Here is a 17,401-nt window from a genome sequence, read left to right as displayed (position 1 = left end):
ATGAAATTCAAAATAAAAACAATTGAGAATTGGGAAAAGACTGTGTCAAATGGTAAACATTTTAGACAAACTTATACGGTCTTTACAGGGGTAAAAGTAAAACCATATATTTAATTCATCTGCATTTATTAATAAAACACATTTCACATTCGCCGTCGGTGTATTAGTTAAACTATAAACTTACAAGTAAAGGGTTAATAAATAAAGGTAAAGCTTAGAAATGCATCAGGCGATGAATCGAGAACAATCGTATAGCTGCTGAATGAGATTGTTTCAAGAGTCTCTTGTAAAATGGCGCGAAAAACAACCACAATTGGTTTCATATCTACGCAAGAGGTTTTTTGCTTGCCACTTAGCAGCTTAGCACTGAGTGACAAGTACCTACTTAAGACAAAAATCTAGAAATAAGGTAGATACCCGAAGAAACCGTATAACCTACAGGTATTATTCATTAATGTTGCCACTGTTTTTAAGAAAATGCTTGAAACAATCTCTGTCATAATGTGGCTCATTTCATTAGTCTATTAAATACACACGTCTATAATATAACTTATAAACTAAATACACAAAATATATAATTGTCACATAGATAAGGCAGTTGAGTGGCTAGTGAAATACAGTTAGACTATTCTGTAGATAAAAAGATCTAAGGAACGAATCTGTTTTAGTACCTGTTGAGCGACACTAGATGGCGTTGATGGTAGTTTTGTTTTTTTTTATCTAAACAAATATTATACGAACTTATTTTCGAATGAAAAACTAACTTTATTTTGAAATAAGTGTCTTTCAACAGTCTAAGATGTTTTAAAGTCTTACTAAGTCTACTAACCACTCGACCATACATAGTTTCATCAAAAGACAAATTAAATACATGTAAATTGATTAGAAGGACGGATGATGAGTAATAGCTGCCGAACAGTAATACATGAGATATTAAACAAAGTAGGGATTTAAATTATTCTGACATACATACATTTTACAAAAGATTTTGAGAAATAAAGACAAATATTACGTTTTTTATATAATGAAGGGCATTTTAATGAGTAATGCTGGATTATAAAAGGATATACAAGAATGAAATAATATTGTTCTAGAATATTTTGGAAAATTTCCATGTTATCTGTTTCCAGCAGATGTAGTTATTAAATAGGTGAAACTTCTCATTAAATTATGCTTATTGTTAATTTAATAAGGCTAGTTAAATACAGATTCGAGAAGAGTTATTTTAGACCTATATATATTGAAATACTATAAACAATATTAGTTTTTTTTTGGGATAAAATATACATAGTCGTTCAACACAGGGATATCAGTCATCTTTTGAAAATAAAAATAAATAGGGAACGATTAATTTTACTATAGAATAGGAAGGTGTAGGGCCTCCTTAAAGAGTTCACAATTTAGAACTAAAGCCTAATTTTAATTGAACAATATGACAAATATAAAAAAATATTGTGCATAAATAACAAAAATGTGTCGCTTCTTAAAACGAGTATAAACTTAAAATATGAGCAAATGGCTAACTCGTAACTATACTTATTCTACAATATAAAAACGATATAGCAAATTAAATATTTCAACATCACGTATAATAGGCCCGATATATATTAAAATAATTTGTTCGTACACTCGTTTATAATCGTTATATTTAGAATCTATGAGAGAGCATCGAATACTTAGAACGTTATTTTACAATAGGTCACTAGTGGTAATTCATAGGCATCGAAGCAATAGCTATCTTTAAGTGACAACATAACACATTTTATACAACTTATTATACATTTCACTCAACTATGCATAGTAATCTCTGATTAGTTATACATTATTTATTTTTTTTCAATCATATACAGTTTCAAAAGCGATTGAAGGGGACAAAACACTGTATTACTAATCAGAGCTTACACGATGTTGTAATATAAAGCAAGATATTTGTTTTACAGACCTAGTATGTACGGGGAACATAAGAGCTGTAGTTTAGCTTTTATAAGGTACTTTTTTATAAACACCACTATATTAGACCTACCTGATCATATGACCAGGTAGGTCCAATATGGTGGTGTTTTAAACACTAGCTGATCTAAAAAAATAAAAATGTTTTGAGGATGTTTTGAGTAATTTTTATTAGCCCATTTTTTAATTCCATTGCTGGGCAGAGGTCTCCCTTTATTCCCTCCAATAATCCCAATATTGTGCGAACTTCTAGGTATAGAATATTTTTTATGTAAACATGTAATATTGTCACTTATAGCTAAGAACGCTTTCTAATACATATCACTGCGTGTTATGCTATACTCTATATTATTACTAGATATATTCTATTCTAAATAAAGCTTAAAGTCATGGTCGTAAATGCGAAATTAAAACGTCAAGTGTATTCGTATTTTTTGGTATAAATTAAATGCAAAATAAATACGATTTAAGGACCATCATCACACAACTTTATTTAACGAGCAATTCGCCGTTGCCAAATTCCTTTCGCGTTTAAGTTGTTTTTTTCGATGTTAACGCATTTTGAATTGTAATTTCGAAACCAACTATTTTTGGTTTCGAAATTACATGTTTCCCTGTTACTGCATCTCTGTAACACTATCGTGTTACAGAGATATTTAGATAGATCGTTCAATACCTTCTTGACTTCTAATTCAATTTTGTAAAAAAATGTTTGTTGCAGACTTTGGATATTTCTTGAAAGAAAAAGCAGTGGTTTGTGATCACTGTCACATTTGTAAAAAACGCAAAACGAATTTGGAACGGGCAACGACGAATTTTGACCGAATTTCCAAAGATATTCTGTGAAAAAACGTCAAAGTTGTTTTCCGTTAATTTATTTATAGTTGTGTGATGATAAAAAAAATAGCTTTTAGGCATATTTGAGTTAAATTTATGAAATAATTATTGTTAATTATTTAAATGACTTGTGTATGTGTATTGTCTTGTTTATTAGTTAGTTGTTATTGTATTGCATTGAACAAAGTATATCTATGTTAATATTGCATTATTTTTAACACCTACAGAGCGTTTCAGTACTTAAGAAATATGTACCGATTACTTATTTAAGTTATTTTTCTATAACTTTTCTTGCCTTTATATAAGTTGTTTAGGTCTAAGGCATAAAACCAACTGAAACACTCTGTATAATCTAAACAATTTGTAAAAAAAACAAATTTCGGAACTTAATTTCATAAATTTTACAAAAACCGGTCTTTGGATATCTTCTAGTAATCTATGATGTTCTATAAAAAATCATAGAGCAATAACTCTAGTTTGTCTATTGTAACTCGTATAATAGTAAACTTCTATGACTCTGTCTCAAAAACAATAAATCTACGCCGCTTTATATTTATGTATTCAGTGTATTTTGTATTTACAATATACTATCGGGTGCTAATAATCCGCTATATACCTATTCTAGGCACTATTAGTTATATCATACAAATGCTTTGAATACCAACCCTATAGGCAGAATCATTTTTAAAAAAGTAGCCATGGTTTTGTCCTTTTCACTCTTATGTAGTTTGAAAGAGGAGTGAAAGGGACAAAATATGAATGTTTTTTTAAACGAGGTAATGTGACTGGTATGCCTTTAAGACCACGATATAGCTTTCCACGCACACATGCCAGCGTTGTCGTCGCTACAAGCGCACACAAGCGCAAAATACTCAACACATAATATTATATTTTTTATTGACTTGCTTCCTTCACATTATGTGCGTTTTGAATATAATCCTAATTGTTTGTGGAGGCTTTATGCATTATGTAAATATGTTCTTGTTAATATTTATTTAAGTTCTGGAAATCTGGGAATTTAAACTGCGTTAGGTTCAGAGTCTGCAGGCTGCAGGTTAACGATCATCTGAGCGCAAAGTAAAGATTAAATATAGGCCATTGAAAAATTTCATATAGGGTTACATTTTTCAGAGGAAGCAATTTTGATAAATGTCTAATGGGGGAGTAAAACACCACAAACTTAAACTTGAGCTTTATTTGGCCTCGAGAAAAGTATAGTTTTTTATAGTTCCAAGTTTATGCTAGTGTAATTGTCCTGCATAATGCATAAAGTCTCCAAAAGTTATCACTAATTCTCATTCTTATCGTCCCGGCCCTTATCGTATAATCAACGTCAATACGTATTCAACTCTTAAACTAAAGCGTTACAATATTTACAGCTAAACTTACTAATTGGCCGTTCAAAGGGCACGCCCCTTTTCAAATTTTCGGTACTTTATTACTATATTTTAGAATTTTATTGACCGTTCTTACTAATCCTGAATAAGTCCCAGATAGCTAACCAGGAAGAATTTTGACAGTATTTTACCGTCACTTTATCTACTGGATAGAAGGCGCCTATAAATAACGTAAGGTGTTTTTTTTTTATTTTCTGTTTCCTATGTTTCAATAAAAAAAAATGCGAATTTTTTGCCGGAACACCTCCCTTTCTATAACGTAAGATTAGATGAGATTAGACCCAACCCCCTCCCCCTATAAACACCTTACGTAATTTACGGACCCCATAGACTATCTGACACTTATTCGTAGGCGTGAAACCGGTCCTAATTGTCAATGTATTTTTAGGACGAAGAAATAAAAGCGTTTTGTGGTTATATTGTGCAATTTAACAAATAGGGGGATTACGAATATAATATTAATATTATTTATATACTATTTAAAGGCAGGTGGGGTTTTACATAGTAGTGTGGGTAGTTTGTCATTGTGTGACAGTATAAGGTCGCGAAATGGATGTCTTAGTTCTACAACTTAGGAGAGAGCTGATTTAGGTCGAACTAAGCTATTGGACTATAACAAGCGGTGACTTTAAGCTGCGTAATTTTCGATTCATTGTTCAATGTCATTTGAGTAAAAATAATTTCCGCCGTATTATTTCTCGAAAAAATCGGTACATGAGATAATTTTAGAGATATAAAATGTGGCTCATTATAAGTATATAGATATTGGGCAAGTAAATGTAGTCTTTGCGTATATTTAAATTACTCTGCTTATGCAACAGTCACCGCTGCTATACGCATCCATTTGTTTATAGTCACAATAAATCGTATCGTACGACATTTCTAAATGTTTTATACGAATTTCGATATTATTCAGTATTTATCACACGGGGCAGTAATTCAATTCGGACATAGGATCGTTCGTTGTATAGACAGGTGGGAACAAGACTTATAGAACTTAATTATTTTAGGACAAAATTAAATATATAAAAAACACATTTAAGGTAATTTTGTATCATAAATATAGGTTACAGAAGACTTTTTCATAAGTGTTGCTACGTACATACTCGATCCGGAATTAATCGGCCTACCTGGGCGACAAAACCGAATATGTGTAGATGAATCCGATTGGCACAAGCCGAACAAGTGACTCGAGTCGGTTTTGTTATTCGATACATATTGCCGAACCGAATATGTGTGAAGCAAGCTTGATACTTCCGAGTTTTTAGAAAGGAAAGTGTTTTTTGAGTACAGCGACATCTATTGAGCGCGAACACGTACTAAGCTGTATCGTACGTTATGACGTCATAAGGTACATTATATACTAAACACCAAAGTCGTTGTTAGAGGAAGCTGCGTGTGACATTACACTAACACACATACAAAATTACATACAAATAAAAAGATAAGCTAATAATCTCATACAGTCTCACTAATAGAGTCTATACATGTGTAAAAATTTCTTTATTCGTAAATATATACGTTTATCTCTTTCTTTGCCAGTATATTGCACATAAGATAGAGGGAGATAATAATAATATATTCGTATGTGCTATTTCGAAAACGTCACATGTCACATTGTTATGTGACATATGTCCTTTTTGAAATTGCTTTCATTTTCAACGTGATTCTTACGAATAGAGAGTCTAATATTTTGATACATAATAAATAAAATTTTGTCAGATAAGATCAGATCTTAAATACATAGAGATTACTTTTCGTTTAAAGAAATAAATACCTTCAATATTTAAAAAACAAAAGTACTACTTTTAAGTCAATCACTCGATTTGGTTCATAATTTTCAAACACATAACCACTAATTGTAATGAGGTACGACAGAACTTTTCTTTATAAAGGTCAAACCTTACTCAAGCACCCGCGATAAACCGTTTGAGCGTTTCTACACTGCATATATTTTCAGCAGGTTGCATATTTTGTATAAGCTACACCAAGTGATGTTTCTTGACAACATTGATGATGATGTCGTCCTGGCCGCTTTCGGCTACGTCGGCCAGTTTCATTGAAACTGTGCAGGACTTTTGTTTATAGTGGCCAAGTGTGTGCACAATACACAGGTACACTCTCTGTTCCTTTACTCTCATAGTCTGGTGGGACGGCTAAACCGACACGACCAGAGAGAGGTTAGGCGCAGGACCAACGGTTTTACGTGCTCCCCGAGGATCGGAGGTCTAAGACCTCAACTTCCAAACTCCGGGCAATCTCTGAGAATTTTAAACAGAAAATCTCAGAAAAGAATTTTTGGCCCGACCCAGGATTCGAACCTGAGACCTCTCGCGCGGCAGTCGCATGCACTACGGATCGCGCAAAATTATTGCAGGTGTCAATTGAAGTACACTTACACGACCGTCATGAACGAATACGCAAATATGAATTCTTGCACGTGCACGTTCATAACATATTAGTACGAAAATTGCTTACGGCTTCTAAACGCTATGAGAGTGCGTGAGTAAGTTTCAAACCAACACTCCTATATCTATCCGAATCATTCCAAATTATTATTGAATCACGTATTTAACGTTTATTACTTACAACAAACTCACAATCTTTTTACTCGTATATTTTCCTCCACTGACTGAATACTGAAACATCTTTGAATTATAAATGAAACCTGCTTTTGGAAGGCATATGTTCCGTCGGCCTAGTCTTTCTTCCGTCTATATTAGGGTCAGCTTCCAGTCTCTCAGGATATCTCGATCGAAAGTCATTAAACTAAGACAAGGATCACTTGAAATTGAAAGACGTTTCAATCTTCAACCTCATCTTAAGAATAAAACATTTGCATTGAATATTCCTTCCTAACAAATTATTTTCGCAATACAACCCCATCTTTAACAAAGAAGTAGGAACATCACACTCTTTTCTTATTACAATTTATTGTTTTAAGGGCTCCATAATGTATAGGTGCCGCCAACCAACTTGAACGACTTCGCTTTTATACTCCAAGCGACGGTAAGGACATACTATTGTGATTTGATCGCTCGATTGTTAGAACAGTCAACCGAGAGTCCTCTGCACTGAGTATACGTTCAGCTTTATAAAACCTTCCTAACTTTTAAACTCTCGCGTTGCATGTTTAATGTATAATAGAATTCGGGAATTAACGCGAACACGCATGTTACCTTTAAATGCCTAACGTTTCGCAGGCTTAAAGTTTCCCGTATTCTATTATACTTTATAAAATCTTGTGTTCAATTTGCCTCGCGGGCACGCGGCGTAGTGGTACTTTCCTACTTATATTGTACCGGTTGCTGACAGCCGCTGCTGGTCTCTGCCGTTTCGTTGTGAATCGGCCCAGAAGATCTTAACCCATATCATATTTACACATAACGGTGTTTTATGTCATCACTATTTCGCGAAACCAGAAACATATTTTGTTGTTATCTTATCTTAGGAGTGGGGGTGCCAGCAAATAACCGGCTGATAATCTGACCACTCTTGATCCTTTGTGTCACCCCCCTTTTTATCCCCCTCCTTTGCTACTTTAGACGTTGGACGAAATCAAAACTTATTAGTTTTGTTAGGGCTCTTTCAATTTAGACGTTTCGTGTCGTACGGCTGCCGCACGTTAACCGTGCCGCTGGTTATAGCCCGCTGCCGTACCGCTGCGGTACGTTAGCCGTCCGACACCAAACGCCTAAATTGAAAGCGTATCTGACTGCCGTGCGTTTGTATGTTAGTGTTGTTTTAAATTCATGTGACAGCAGTGTAGCCATGGACTCTGACGAAGAAACATTACTGTTAGTGCTCTTGTTAAAAAATATCAAACAGAAACAAAAACGCCGCGCCCGTAAAAGAACACTACCGATGTTTTCATTAACATGTAATTTTGGTGATTTCCATATTCTTTATCCTAGGTTAAAACAAGACCCAAGCAAATTTTTTAATTACTTAAGAATGTCAAGAGAATGTTTCTACGAATTACTTGAATTAGTTAGAAGTCAAATTTCATTTATAAATTCTTCCACGTCTATATCATCCATTTTAAGCAAATAATAAACATGAAAATTCAATGAAATTAGCTGTCACGTTTAGTCACCGCACTATTCAACAGCGAAATGAACACGTGGAGCTTGCGACGTTGCCGTCCTGTCGTCGTGCGTTCTCGGTACCGACACCGCACTGTTGCCGCACCGTGCGATTTGTATGAAAACAAATGACCGTCCGTGCACCGTACGACAAACGCACCGTTTCGGCACTGCTGCGGTCCGACACGATACGGCTAAATTGAAAGAGCCCTAACGCTCCCCATCGGTAGTAGCCTATAATCTTCTGGTTTGGTGTAATGCATCCGCAAGATCCATTCTTTTCTTTTCCGCTTCACATTCGCACAATATACGCTTCATGGTTTCTGCTTCCTCATTAATGTCATATTGTTGTAACTATACCTATCAAAATCTCTTTGTAATCTTCTCTCAGTTCACATACCTTTGTAAGTATATCGTATAATACGTAGTGTTGTGTGAAGTCAGACGGAAGTGCCGACGTGTGCTCGCTCGGCGTCGAGGGTCACGTCCTCAGGGCTGGCGAGGTCGGCGCGGAGACGGACCCCGCGACCCGTGAGCGTCCACCGACAGGCGGCGCGACCTGATACCCTGGACGGAGGAGTACACTTTGTAATATTGCATCAGGTAGTTAGACAAATAATTGTATTATGATTTAATAATTAAGACACACATAGATTCTTAATATTACGCCAGTTATACCCGAAGATGTAAGTAGGAGGAATACGAAATTAATACACCTATGTTTTGCCATTGATTATATCAGTCCTACACCATAGAGAGCGAGCTTAATGCCAATTACCAGGCACGTTGGTAAACTCCGGACTGCTATTGAGAAATATTCATGTTTAAAAAAGAAAACACCAATAGGACTTTGCCCGGCGCGGGGATTGAACCTGTAACCTCAAGATCAGCTGTCGGATACTCTACCAACTGTGCCAATAAAACATAAAAAACTGGTACTTTTCAACAGTTATAATCTCGTGTGTTACCTGCACAGTGCGTCATCGTTGTGCAGGCTGGGCAGGTGGTCGGGCAGGTGCGGCGCCGCCTCCACGTCGTCGGGCGACGCGTCGCTGGCCGAGCTGGAGCCCGCCGAGCTGCCGCCGCCGCGGTAGCGCTCCACCTCGCCCTCTTCTACATAACACATAGTTTCAATAGGATAGTTCACTACCAATCAAATCATTAGATCTTCATCAAATGTCTAAAACACATTTTAAAATAGGAAATACAATATAGTGACGTCACTGTATCGTATTTTCGTTAACGTCGTCATATGTTATTAACATTACGACAACGTTAACGACATGTTCAGTTTGTAAACGTAATGTTTCAGACGTAGTGTTTTATAAACTTAATTTCAATATTATGAATGAAAAAAGGTAACATAGCATGATCATTTTGGAAACTCATATAAAAAAGATAATTTCTCTTAGTAGGTTACCTCTCTTGTCGTCACAGTCAGGCGCGTCCTCTAAACTCCTGAGGATCTCCGCACACAGCTCCGAGTCCAACGGTACCGGGTTATCCGACTCCCTGTAGAAAAAAAGGACGTCAAATGTAATTAAATCTTCAAAATTTACTTTTTTTAGTATAAAGTGTGTTGCTCTCCGACGTTTGTTGTTTATATTTATAGCATGTCGTTATTTTGGTGAAAGCCCTTCATGTAAATAATATTTTTTTAAAACGAATAATCGTTTAAGAGACACGAAGACCTTCACAATAATCTCTGCATCACGCTAAGGTAGATTGACAGAAAATGCTCCTAGCATTAAGTCCGCCTTTATACAGTCCTGTATAAAATACTAACTCATTAATGTCCCACTGCTGGGTAAGGGTCTCCTCCCGTAATGAGGGAGGGGTTAGTGCTTTGAGTCCACCGCACTGGCCAATTGCGGGTTGGGGACTTTGCATACTTTCAAGAACTCTCAGGCATGTAAGGTTGCATCACGATGTTTTCTTTCACTGTTGGAACAGCTCTTTATAATAAGTTTAAATGAAATAAATAAGTAATGGTGTAGTGTACCGGTTGTGCAGCACGAGCGCCACGGCGGCGGGGTGCGGCACGGGCGGGTGCAGCGGCGCGCGCGGGCTGAAGGCGCCCGCCTCCAGCACCGGCGCCGACACGCGCGGCAGCGCCGACCCGCCCCACTCGCACCACACGCCCGACGCTACGGGGGGAAATAAATCTATACTAATATTATAAAGCTGAAGAGTTTGTTTGTTTCTTTGTTTGAACGCGCTAATCTCTACTGGTCCGATTTAAAAATTCTTTCAGTGCTAGATAGCCCATTTATCGAGGAAGGGTATAGGCTATACAGGGTGTCCCATAACTCAACGATAATCCGTGACAGGATGAAAGGCCAAGTCATACCGGTTCTAGGAAAAATAAAAAAAAATTCCATATCACTTAGTTCAGCAATAATAGACACTTTTCAAAAAAGTTGAAATTCCACACCCTTGGTCGCATTTTCAAGTCCTGTAATCACCAATGTCACAATTTCGCTGTGTTTTTTTAAATTTCGTGATCTTCATTAAATATGCTATTAATCGTAAAACAGATTAATGCACAAAACATTGTTAATTTAATAAAAAAAGTTAAGTTTTAGTGAGTCATGGTTCACAAAAATATCGTTAGTTAACTTTGACGCTTCATATTGAAAAAAAAATGTACTACACTACCCTTGGCAAGTTATTTCAAAAGTTGGCGCATTTAATCAAGATTTCAAAATGGTGCAACACTTGTCACTTTTCTTGCCATTAAAAATGTTATTTTTATTTGAACGACGAGTATCCTCGAAAATGGATCGAACGCAGTGGTACAATTGTATGGCGTCCTCGTTCCCGCGATCTAAATCCAGTAGATATTTTTTACTGGGAATGCGTAAAAGAAAAAGTCTATTCGAAATCAATACAAAATCTATCAAAACTTCGCCAGAAAATTGACACAGCGTCAGAGGTAATAAATGCGAGGAATTTTGCTTGACTGGTGCAAAGGTCTTTTGTAAGGCGTTGCAGAGCCTGTATTCGTGCCAGAGGAAAACAATTCGGAATTACTTTAGTTAGAGGAGAATAATTAAATAAGAACGATGGTTCGTTCATTCTTTTTTTTTATTATCATTACCTATTATGTTTATTACATTAAATATTGGTTATGGACTGACTCAATTACATCTTTACTAAAAATAATTGCTTTCCTCTGGCACGAATACAGGCTCTGCAACGGCGTACAAAAGATCTTTGCACCAGTCAAGCAAAATTCCTTGCATTTATTTCTTCTGACGCTGTGTCAATTTTCTGGCGAAGTTCTGAAAGATTTTGTATTGATTTTGAATAGACTTTTTATTTTGTACATTCCCAGTAAAAAATATCTACTGGATTTAGATCGGGGGAACGAGGAGGCCATACAATTGTACGACTGCGTTCGATCCATTTTCGAGGATACTCGTCGTTCAAATAAAAATAACATTTTTAATGGCAAGAAAAGTGACAAGTGTTGCACCATTTTGAAATCTTGATTAAATGCGCCAACTTTTGAAATAACTTGCCAAGGGTAGTGTAGTACATTTTTTTTTCAATATGAAGCGTCAAAGTTAACTAACGATATTTTTGTGAACCATGACTCACTAAAACTTAACTTTTTTTATTAAATTAACAATGTTTTGTGCATTAATCTGTTTTACGATTAATAGCATATTTAATGAAGATCACGAAATTTAAAAAAACACAGCGAAATTGTGACATTGGTGATTACAGGACTTGAAAATGCGACCAAGGGTGTGGAATTTCAACTTTTTTGAAAAGTGTCTATTATTGCTGAACTAAGTGATATGGAATTTTTTTTTTATTTTTCCTAGAACCGGTATGACTTGGCCTTTCATCCTGTCACGGATTATCGTTGAGTTTTGGGACACCCTGTATATCATCACGCTAAGACCAATAGAAGCAGAGTACCGGTAAAAAATGTTACAAAAACGGGGAAATTTTTACCCATTCTCTCTTATGTGACGCAAGCGAAGTTGCGCGGGTCAGTTAGTTATTTCTATAGGAAAAAGCTAACAGAATATAGATCCATTGCAGAAACCACTGGGTTCCATGTGATCAAAGCACAAACACAGCATTGCATCCTGCATTTCTTTCCAAATGGACCTTCAAATCGTTTACTAAGACGTAGCAAAAATGTCTAAGTTGTTTAACACCTATTAGAGGTACCACACATTGAATCCACTAGTCGCGGCAACAGAATGCGATTACTAGTAGCGCAGTCGATTCTGTTGGCGACCGATTGCAGTTGCTAATGGCGGTCGCCAGTTACCACGACTAAGCCGGACACGGGGTAACTGTCGCAAGTTACGGCTCGAGTACTAGTGGTTTAGTTCCGTAGGGGCAAGAGACTCACGCGCGGCAGCGGCGGTGGCGCCCCAGTCGTCGCGCTCGGCCAAAACGTCGGGCGGCGCCGTGTCGCGGCCGCACCGCGCCGCCCACGCACGCTCTGCTTCACCCCGTTCTAACGGCAGCCGGGCTTCGTCCGCTTCTAACGCCACTAGGACTTCCGCGTCGAACACCTACGATAACATAACATTTAGTATAACTCGTCATACAACCCCTCCCTCCTCAGAACAGACTGTCTTGTACGGTCAGAAGCAACGATATACGTGCTTACTTTTTTATCAACGAAAATATAGAATTGCACAATCATGAATTAGTATTGTTCATTAACAACAGTAACAAAATCATATTTAGGTGCAAAAACGTGAAAATGTGACAGTAGATACATATGTATGTATTTTGGCTTGTGACAGCCCAAGCGTGTGTAGTTTACTGGATAAAGTGGTAATGTCATGTTACCTCAACAAGCGTGTTGGCGGCGAGCGCGTGCCAGTCGTTGATGTCCAGTCCGCGCGCCGCCCACCACTCGTCAGCGCGCGCTGCTGCTCCGCATGCCCGCGCTAACTCCTGCGCACACGCGTGTACTGCGCGCTGTTCGACAAATAATATACATTACAATACGAAGAACAAAAAAGTTTCTCTAAATAATCAGGGGTAGTAAGTAAGAATTTTACATCGCTAAGATTCAGGCGCTGTCTCCACGGGCGAGAGAATCGCGACGAGTCCGCCCTTGTATCGTCGGACAATCTCCACGAACGAGCGATAATTCCGCCGCGTATCGTCGCGAGTCGTAACGGAATCGCAGAGATTCCGCGGCGACTCGTAACGGTATCCCCGCGTTTTCCTTGTTTAAAAAGCTTCTCGAAACAAGAGGCAACATTGAAAATAAATGACACTGCATTTGACAGGTCGCTGCGCGCTTGTCGCGATCGCGCGGCGGACCCGTTGCTTGTCGCGGCGGACTAGCGACAATGTATTGACGTTTCGCACGCTCGTTGACACTCGTCGTATCGCGGCGATATTATCGCCGTGTGGAGACGGTTCCATAGAGAGTGTATAGAAATACGTGGCACGACGATAATATCGCCGCCATTCTCTCGCTCGTGGAGACAGCGCCTCACTTTTTAAAGATATAAGAGCTTAGTAATACATTCAATAATTAAAGAAAATACAAGTTCAAATTACTCCAAATACAAAACATGAAATTGTAAACTAATAATAACCAGATTTAAAAAGTACTTACAATTTAACGATATAGCTATACGACTTCATCATAAAAACTAAAAAGCATGCATTCAAACTCTATATTGACACAAGATGTAAACTCACAGTAAGGTCATGCGAGGTCATCCGCACTCTGGCCCGCGCGGCGTCTCCGAGCGCCAGCGCGAGGTCCCTGCGCCTCGCCGCCGCCTTCTCACGCAACGAGGCGGTGAGGTCGTGGCATTCCTTCTCTAACTGCTTGTATGCACCCGTCTATATAAACACAACATTATTCATAGCTGATTTATGACGATATCGATGACGATATATATTAGTTTTCAGGACATTGATAGTTAAGCTTATTCCTCTCAGGTCATTTTAAAGTGGCAAATACACTAAAGAACATTTTGCCCCGGAAAATTACGCCCAATATTTAATTAACATGACTCTGTAACGCAACACAGTGTGAACATGCAAAGTACGTGATCGCTTGCCTCGAGAGAGCCTACTCCGTGTCAAAGTAGAATAGAGAAAGGTCATAAACGAACACTTTTAATATTTCACGAAATGTCGTTTTTACGAACCATAGTAGACCCTCTGATATTGTTTTACGCCTATGCGAATAAAGGTGTGTAGTGTGTATGCATGAATGTATGTGTACCTTAGCGATCTGCACAGAGAATGGTCCGAAGCATGCGTCGACGAAGTGTTCGTAGTCTCTCAAGGGTCGTTCTATCGCGTGCTCCAGTTCCGTCACCCATTGTGACAGCGCTTCTAGTTCCGCGCGGGCACAGACCGCGGCTAATGCTTGACCAGACCTACGATATAATTAGTCAATGACAGTGTTAAGATAAATAAATTGCAAATACATTCTGAACCAAGCTTCTTCATGCGAATGTCACTGTGGTTAAAAATCAGCTATATTAAACTTCCATTTTAAGCAATAAAATTCACAAACAATCCTGCAAAGCAAAAAGAAACGGACCCGTAATTCCTGAAACCTAATTGTTTTTAACGAAATTGCATACTCTTTATCGTTATATTTTAAGTAAATAAGCTGAGGGTTTTAGTAGTGTGTGTACGCACGTGATCTGGTAGTAGGTGCGCGTGTGCAGGCCGGGCCCGCGCACGCGGCGGCAGAAGGCGGAGTCGTGCGCCGGCACGCGGGCGCCGCGCGCCAGCACGCCGCGCCACGCGCCCTCCTCCCACAGCGCGCGCGCGCCCCACCACGCCACGCCGCCTGAGCACAGGAACCGTAGTTATAATCCTCATTTCCCCTTCACTATAATCCAGCTAACCCACTCCAATCAATCCGTTGGCTAAGCGAGTGGATACTCAGAATGCAAGGTTAGGGGTTATATAGGGTATCAGGGTGTATGTAACAATCATTTAACGTCGTATTTCTATTAAATGAAGATTATATAGATTGCGTCTCAAATTGAATACGTAAGACCTCTGCAAATATTTTTTTACGTGTTTAACTATTTCTTTTTTGTCTTTAGTTTCCACAGCTCAAACAGTGATAAGTAAAGTTAATCCTTACTGAGTGTATTTAAATTATGTTAAAAGTGTAGTTACATAGCGAACTCACCAACAAGTAAGAGCAGCGCAGCGAGAGGACAGAGCACTAAGGCCACTATGAGCGCTGCGATGGGCTGCAGCAAGCCCAATATACCGATGCGCCATATCAAGACTTCCAACAACACGAACCATCTGAAAACAACACACAATGTTCAATTTCGATACTAGAAAGTACTGCTAACTTGGTAATCTAGCTGTTTTCATTAAATTTAATAGCAGTTAACACATTTATGAAAGCAACAATTTTCGATAAAAGTTTTCTTTAGATACCTTCCGTTTAAAACTGTTTCAAGGGAAGATACGCAATAAAAATAAAAAATAATGTGTCAAAATCTATAACTATATGATTTTTCATGGTTTTAAATTACGGTAGTTGCAGCATGGGGTTTATTTTTTTAGAGCCCACACGCACAAGAAGTGACTGTTAGAGAATAAAAAAAAATATAAATGGAAAATATTACCTATTAAGTTTATCAGGGTCAGGACAGTCCACGTCGTACACGAGCGCGCCGGCCACGTGCAGCAGCAGCGCCAGCGGCGGCACCCACAGCGGCGCCGCCAGCGCCAGCAGCCCGCACAGCACGCAGCTGGCCACGCTCACCACGGGGAACAGCAGCAGCAGCGCCGCGGAACCTATGCCGCCGATGATACCGTAGTTCCATATACGGTTCGCTTGACGACTTAGGCCTTTGCCTAGGAGACCTATAACAAACATATTAGTTACGAAAATCTTCTGAGAGTATAAATGAAAGTTGATAAATGATTACTTCAATTGAACATTTTCTTCAACCTGAACACAAAATACTGTTATTTTGTGGTCAAACGCATACAAAAATTGATAATCAATTGATAATCAATTCGGAAAACAAGTTTTAAAAAAAATTCCAGTGTAACAAAAAAAGTTGACTTTAATAATTTTAGAATTCCAATTGATTAAAACCTACAATATATTTAAACAAATTCACACATTATCATTTTACTATACGTTTGATAGTTGTACGTATACGTAAGTTAAACGTGTACGACGTGTACGTACCCGTGTCCGGCTCAGTCTCGAACCTGGTCCTCTCTTTGGACACGTGTCGCCATAACGTGAGCAGTCGTGACCACATGGTCTGCGTCTCACTACTGCGCTTCGGAAACAGTGTACCATTCACCTAGAGAACAAGCAAAAGTCTTATTTTCGTGTGCTGACATTTTACTGGTTAGATAAATAATTAGTAGTTGACAAATTTTCTAGTTCTATTTTACTAAAATCCTCTGTTAGTGCTCCCCTATACTTTCATAAGAACATTTCTTATCTATCTTAGGAACATAGTATGTCAATGTTTTGTAGTTTCGGCTGTGCGTTATGTCAGTCAGTCACTCAATAACGGAAGAGTTTTATGTATGTACATAGAAATGAGAATGTGTTGAAAATTCAAGTGCAAACATTGTTGTCTATAAGGAACGATGTTTAAAAAAACGTGGTTGAATTGAGAACCTCCTTCCTTTGAACTCAGCAAATTTTGTCACAACTCATATCAAGAAGCGTATTCTAGTTAAACTAAACACACCTGCGACAGTTCCAAGTCAGGCACAAACGGCTTGATACATAACAAAGTGCGGAGTGACAGCGGCGAGCACCAGGGCACCAACACACCCAGTACGAACATTATGTTCCAGCTCCAACACCATGTCCTGTGTACAACAGTTATTTTAAGTATAGTTTAAAGCATCGGTCGAAAGTGGTAAATGTGCTGTACAAACTGAGCGATGCACTAATGCCGGCACGCCGCCGCGGACGGCACGACGCCGTACCCGCGACGGTGACGGCGCCGCGCCGTGCGCTTGGGGCCACGGCCTAACTCATCACACCGAGCTCCATAACAGTAGTCGATACGAGTGACGTGACGTGACGTGAGGTACCTGTGTGCGAGGTTGAGCAGTCTCCAGGAGCACCAGCGCGTGGTGCTAGTGCGGGCGGTGTCGCGGTGCACGAGG

The 17,401-nt window shown here is 38.5% G+C and overlaps 1 protein-coding gene across 1 annotated transcript in view; it reads right to left on the bottom strand.

The window, feature by feature from the left end:
- Positions 1–118: 118 nt before the first annotated feature.
- Positions 119–17,401, bottom strand: part of LOC142974635 (uncharacterized) — a 29,175-nt gene continuing 11,892 nt past the window's right edge. Inside the window, exons 11-23 of the mRNA XM_076117084.1 lie at positions 16,975–17,098; positions 16,455–16,575; positions 15,880–16,120; positions 15,429–15,550; positions 14,924–15,077; positions 14,499–14,655; positions 13,964–14,110; positions 13,094–13,225; positions 12,645–12,810; positions 10,272–10,416; positions 9,690–9,781; positions 9,238–9,382; positions 119–8,836 (exon numbers count right to left, since the gene is read on the bottom strand). Coding sequence (XP_075973199.1) covers positions 8,710–8,836; positions 9,238–9,382; positions 9,690–9,781; positions 10,272–10,416; positions 12,645–12,810; positions 13,094–13,225; positions 13,964–14,110; positions 14,499–14,655; positions 14,924–15,077; positions 15,429–15,550; positions 15,880–16,120; positions 16,455–16,575; positions 16,975–17,098 — 1,873 coding nt within the window. The 3' untranslated portion in view covers positions 119–8,709. The remainder of the gene's footprint in view (positions 8,837–9,237; positions 9,383–9,689; positions 9,782–10,271; positions 10,417–12,644; positions 12,811–13,093; positions 13,226–13,963; positions 14,111–14,498; positions 14,656–14,923; positions 15,078–15,428; positions 15,551–15,879; positions 16,121–16,454; positions 16,576–16,974; positions 17,099–17,401) is intronic.

Source organism: Anticarsia gemmatalis, chromosome 8 (assembly GCF_050436995.1).
Source record: "Anticarsia gemmatalis isolate Benzon Research Colony breed Stoneville strain chromosome 8, ilAntGemm2 primary, whole genome shotgun sequence".
Classification (NCBI taxonomy): Eukaryota; Metazoa; Arthropoda; class Insecta; order Lepidoptera; family Erebidae; genus Anticarsia; species Anticarsia gemmatalis.
The sequence above is the reverse complement of the archived record's forward strand: the minus strand, read 5'-3'. Positions and strand labels throughout refer to the sequence as shown.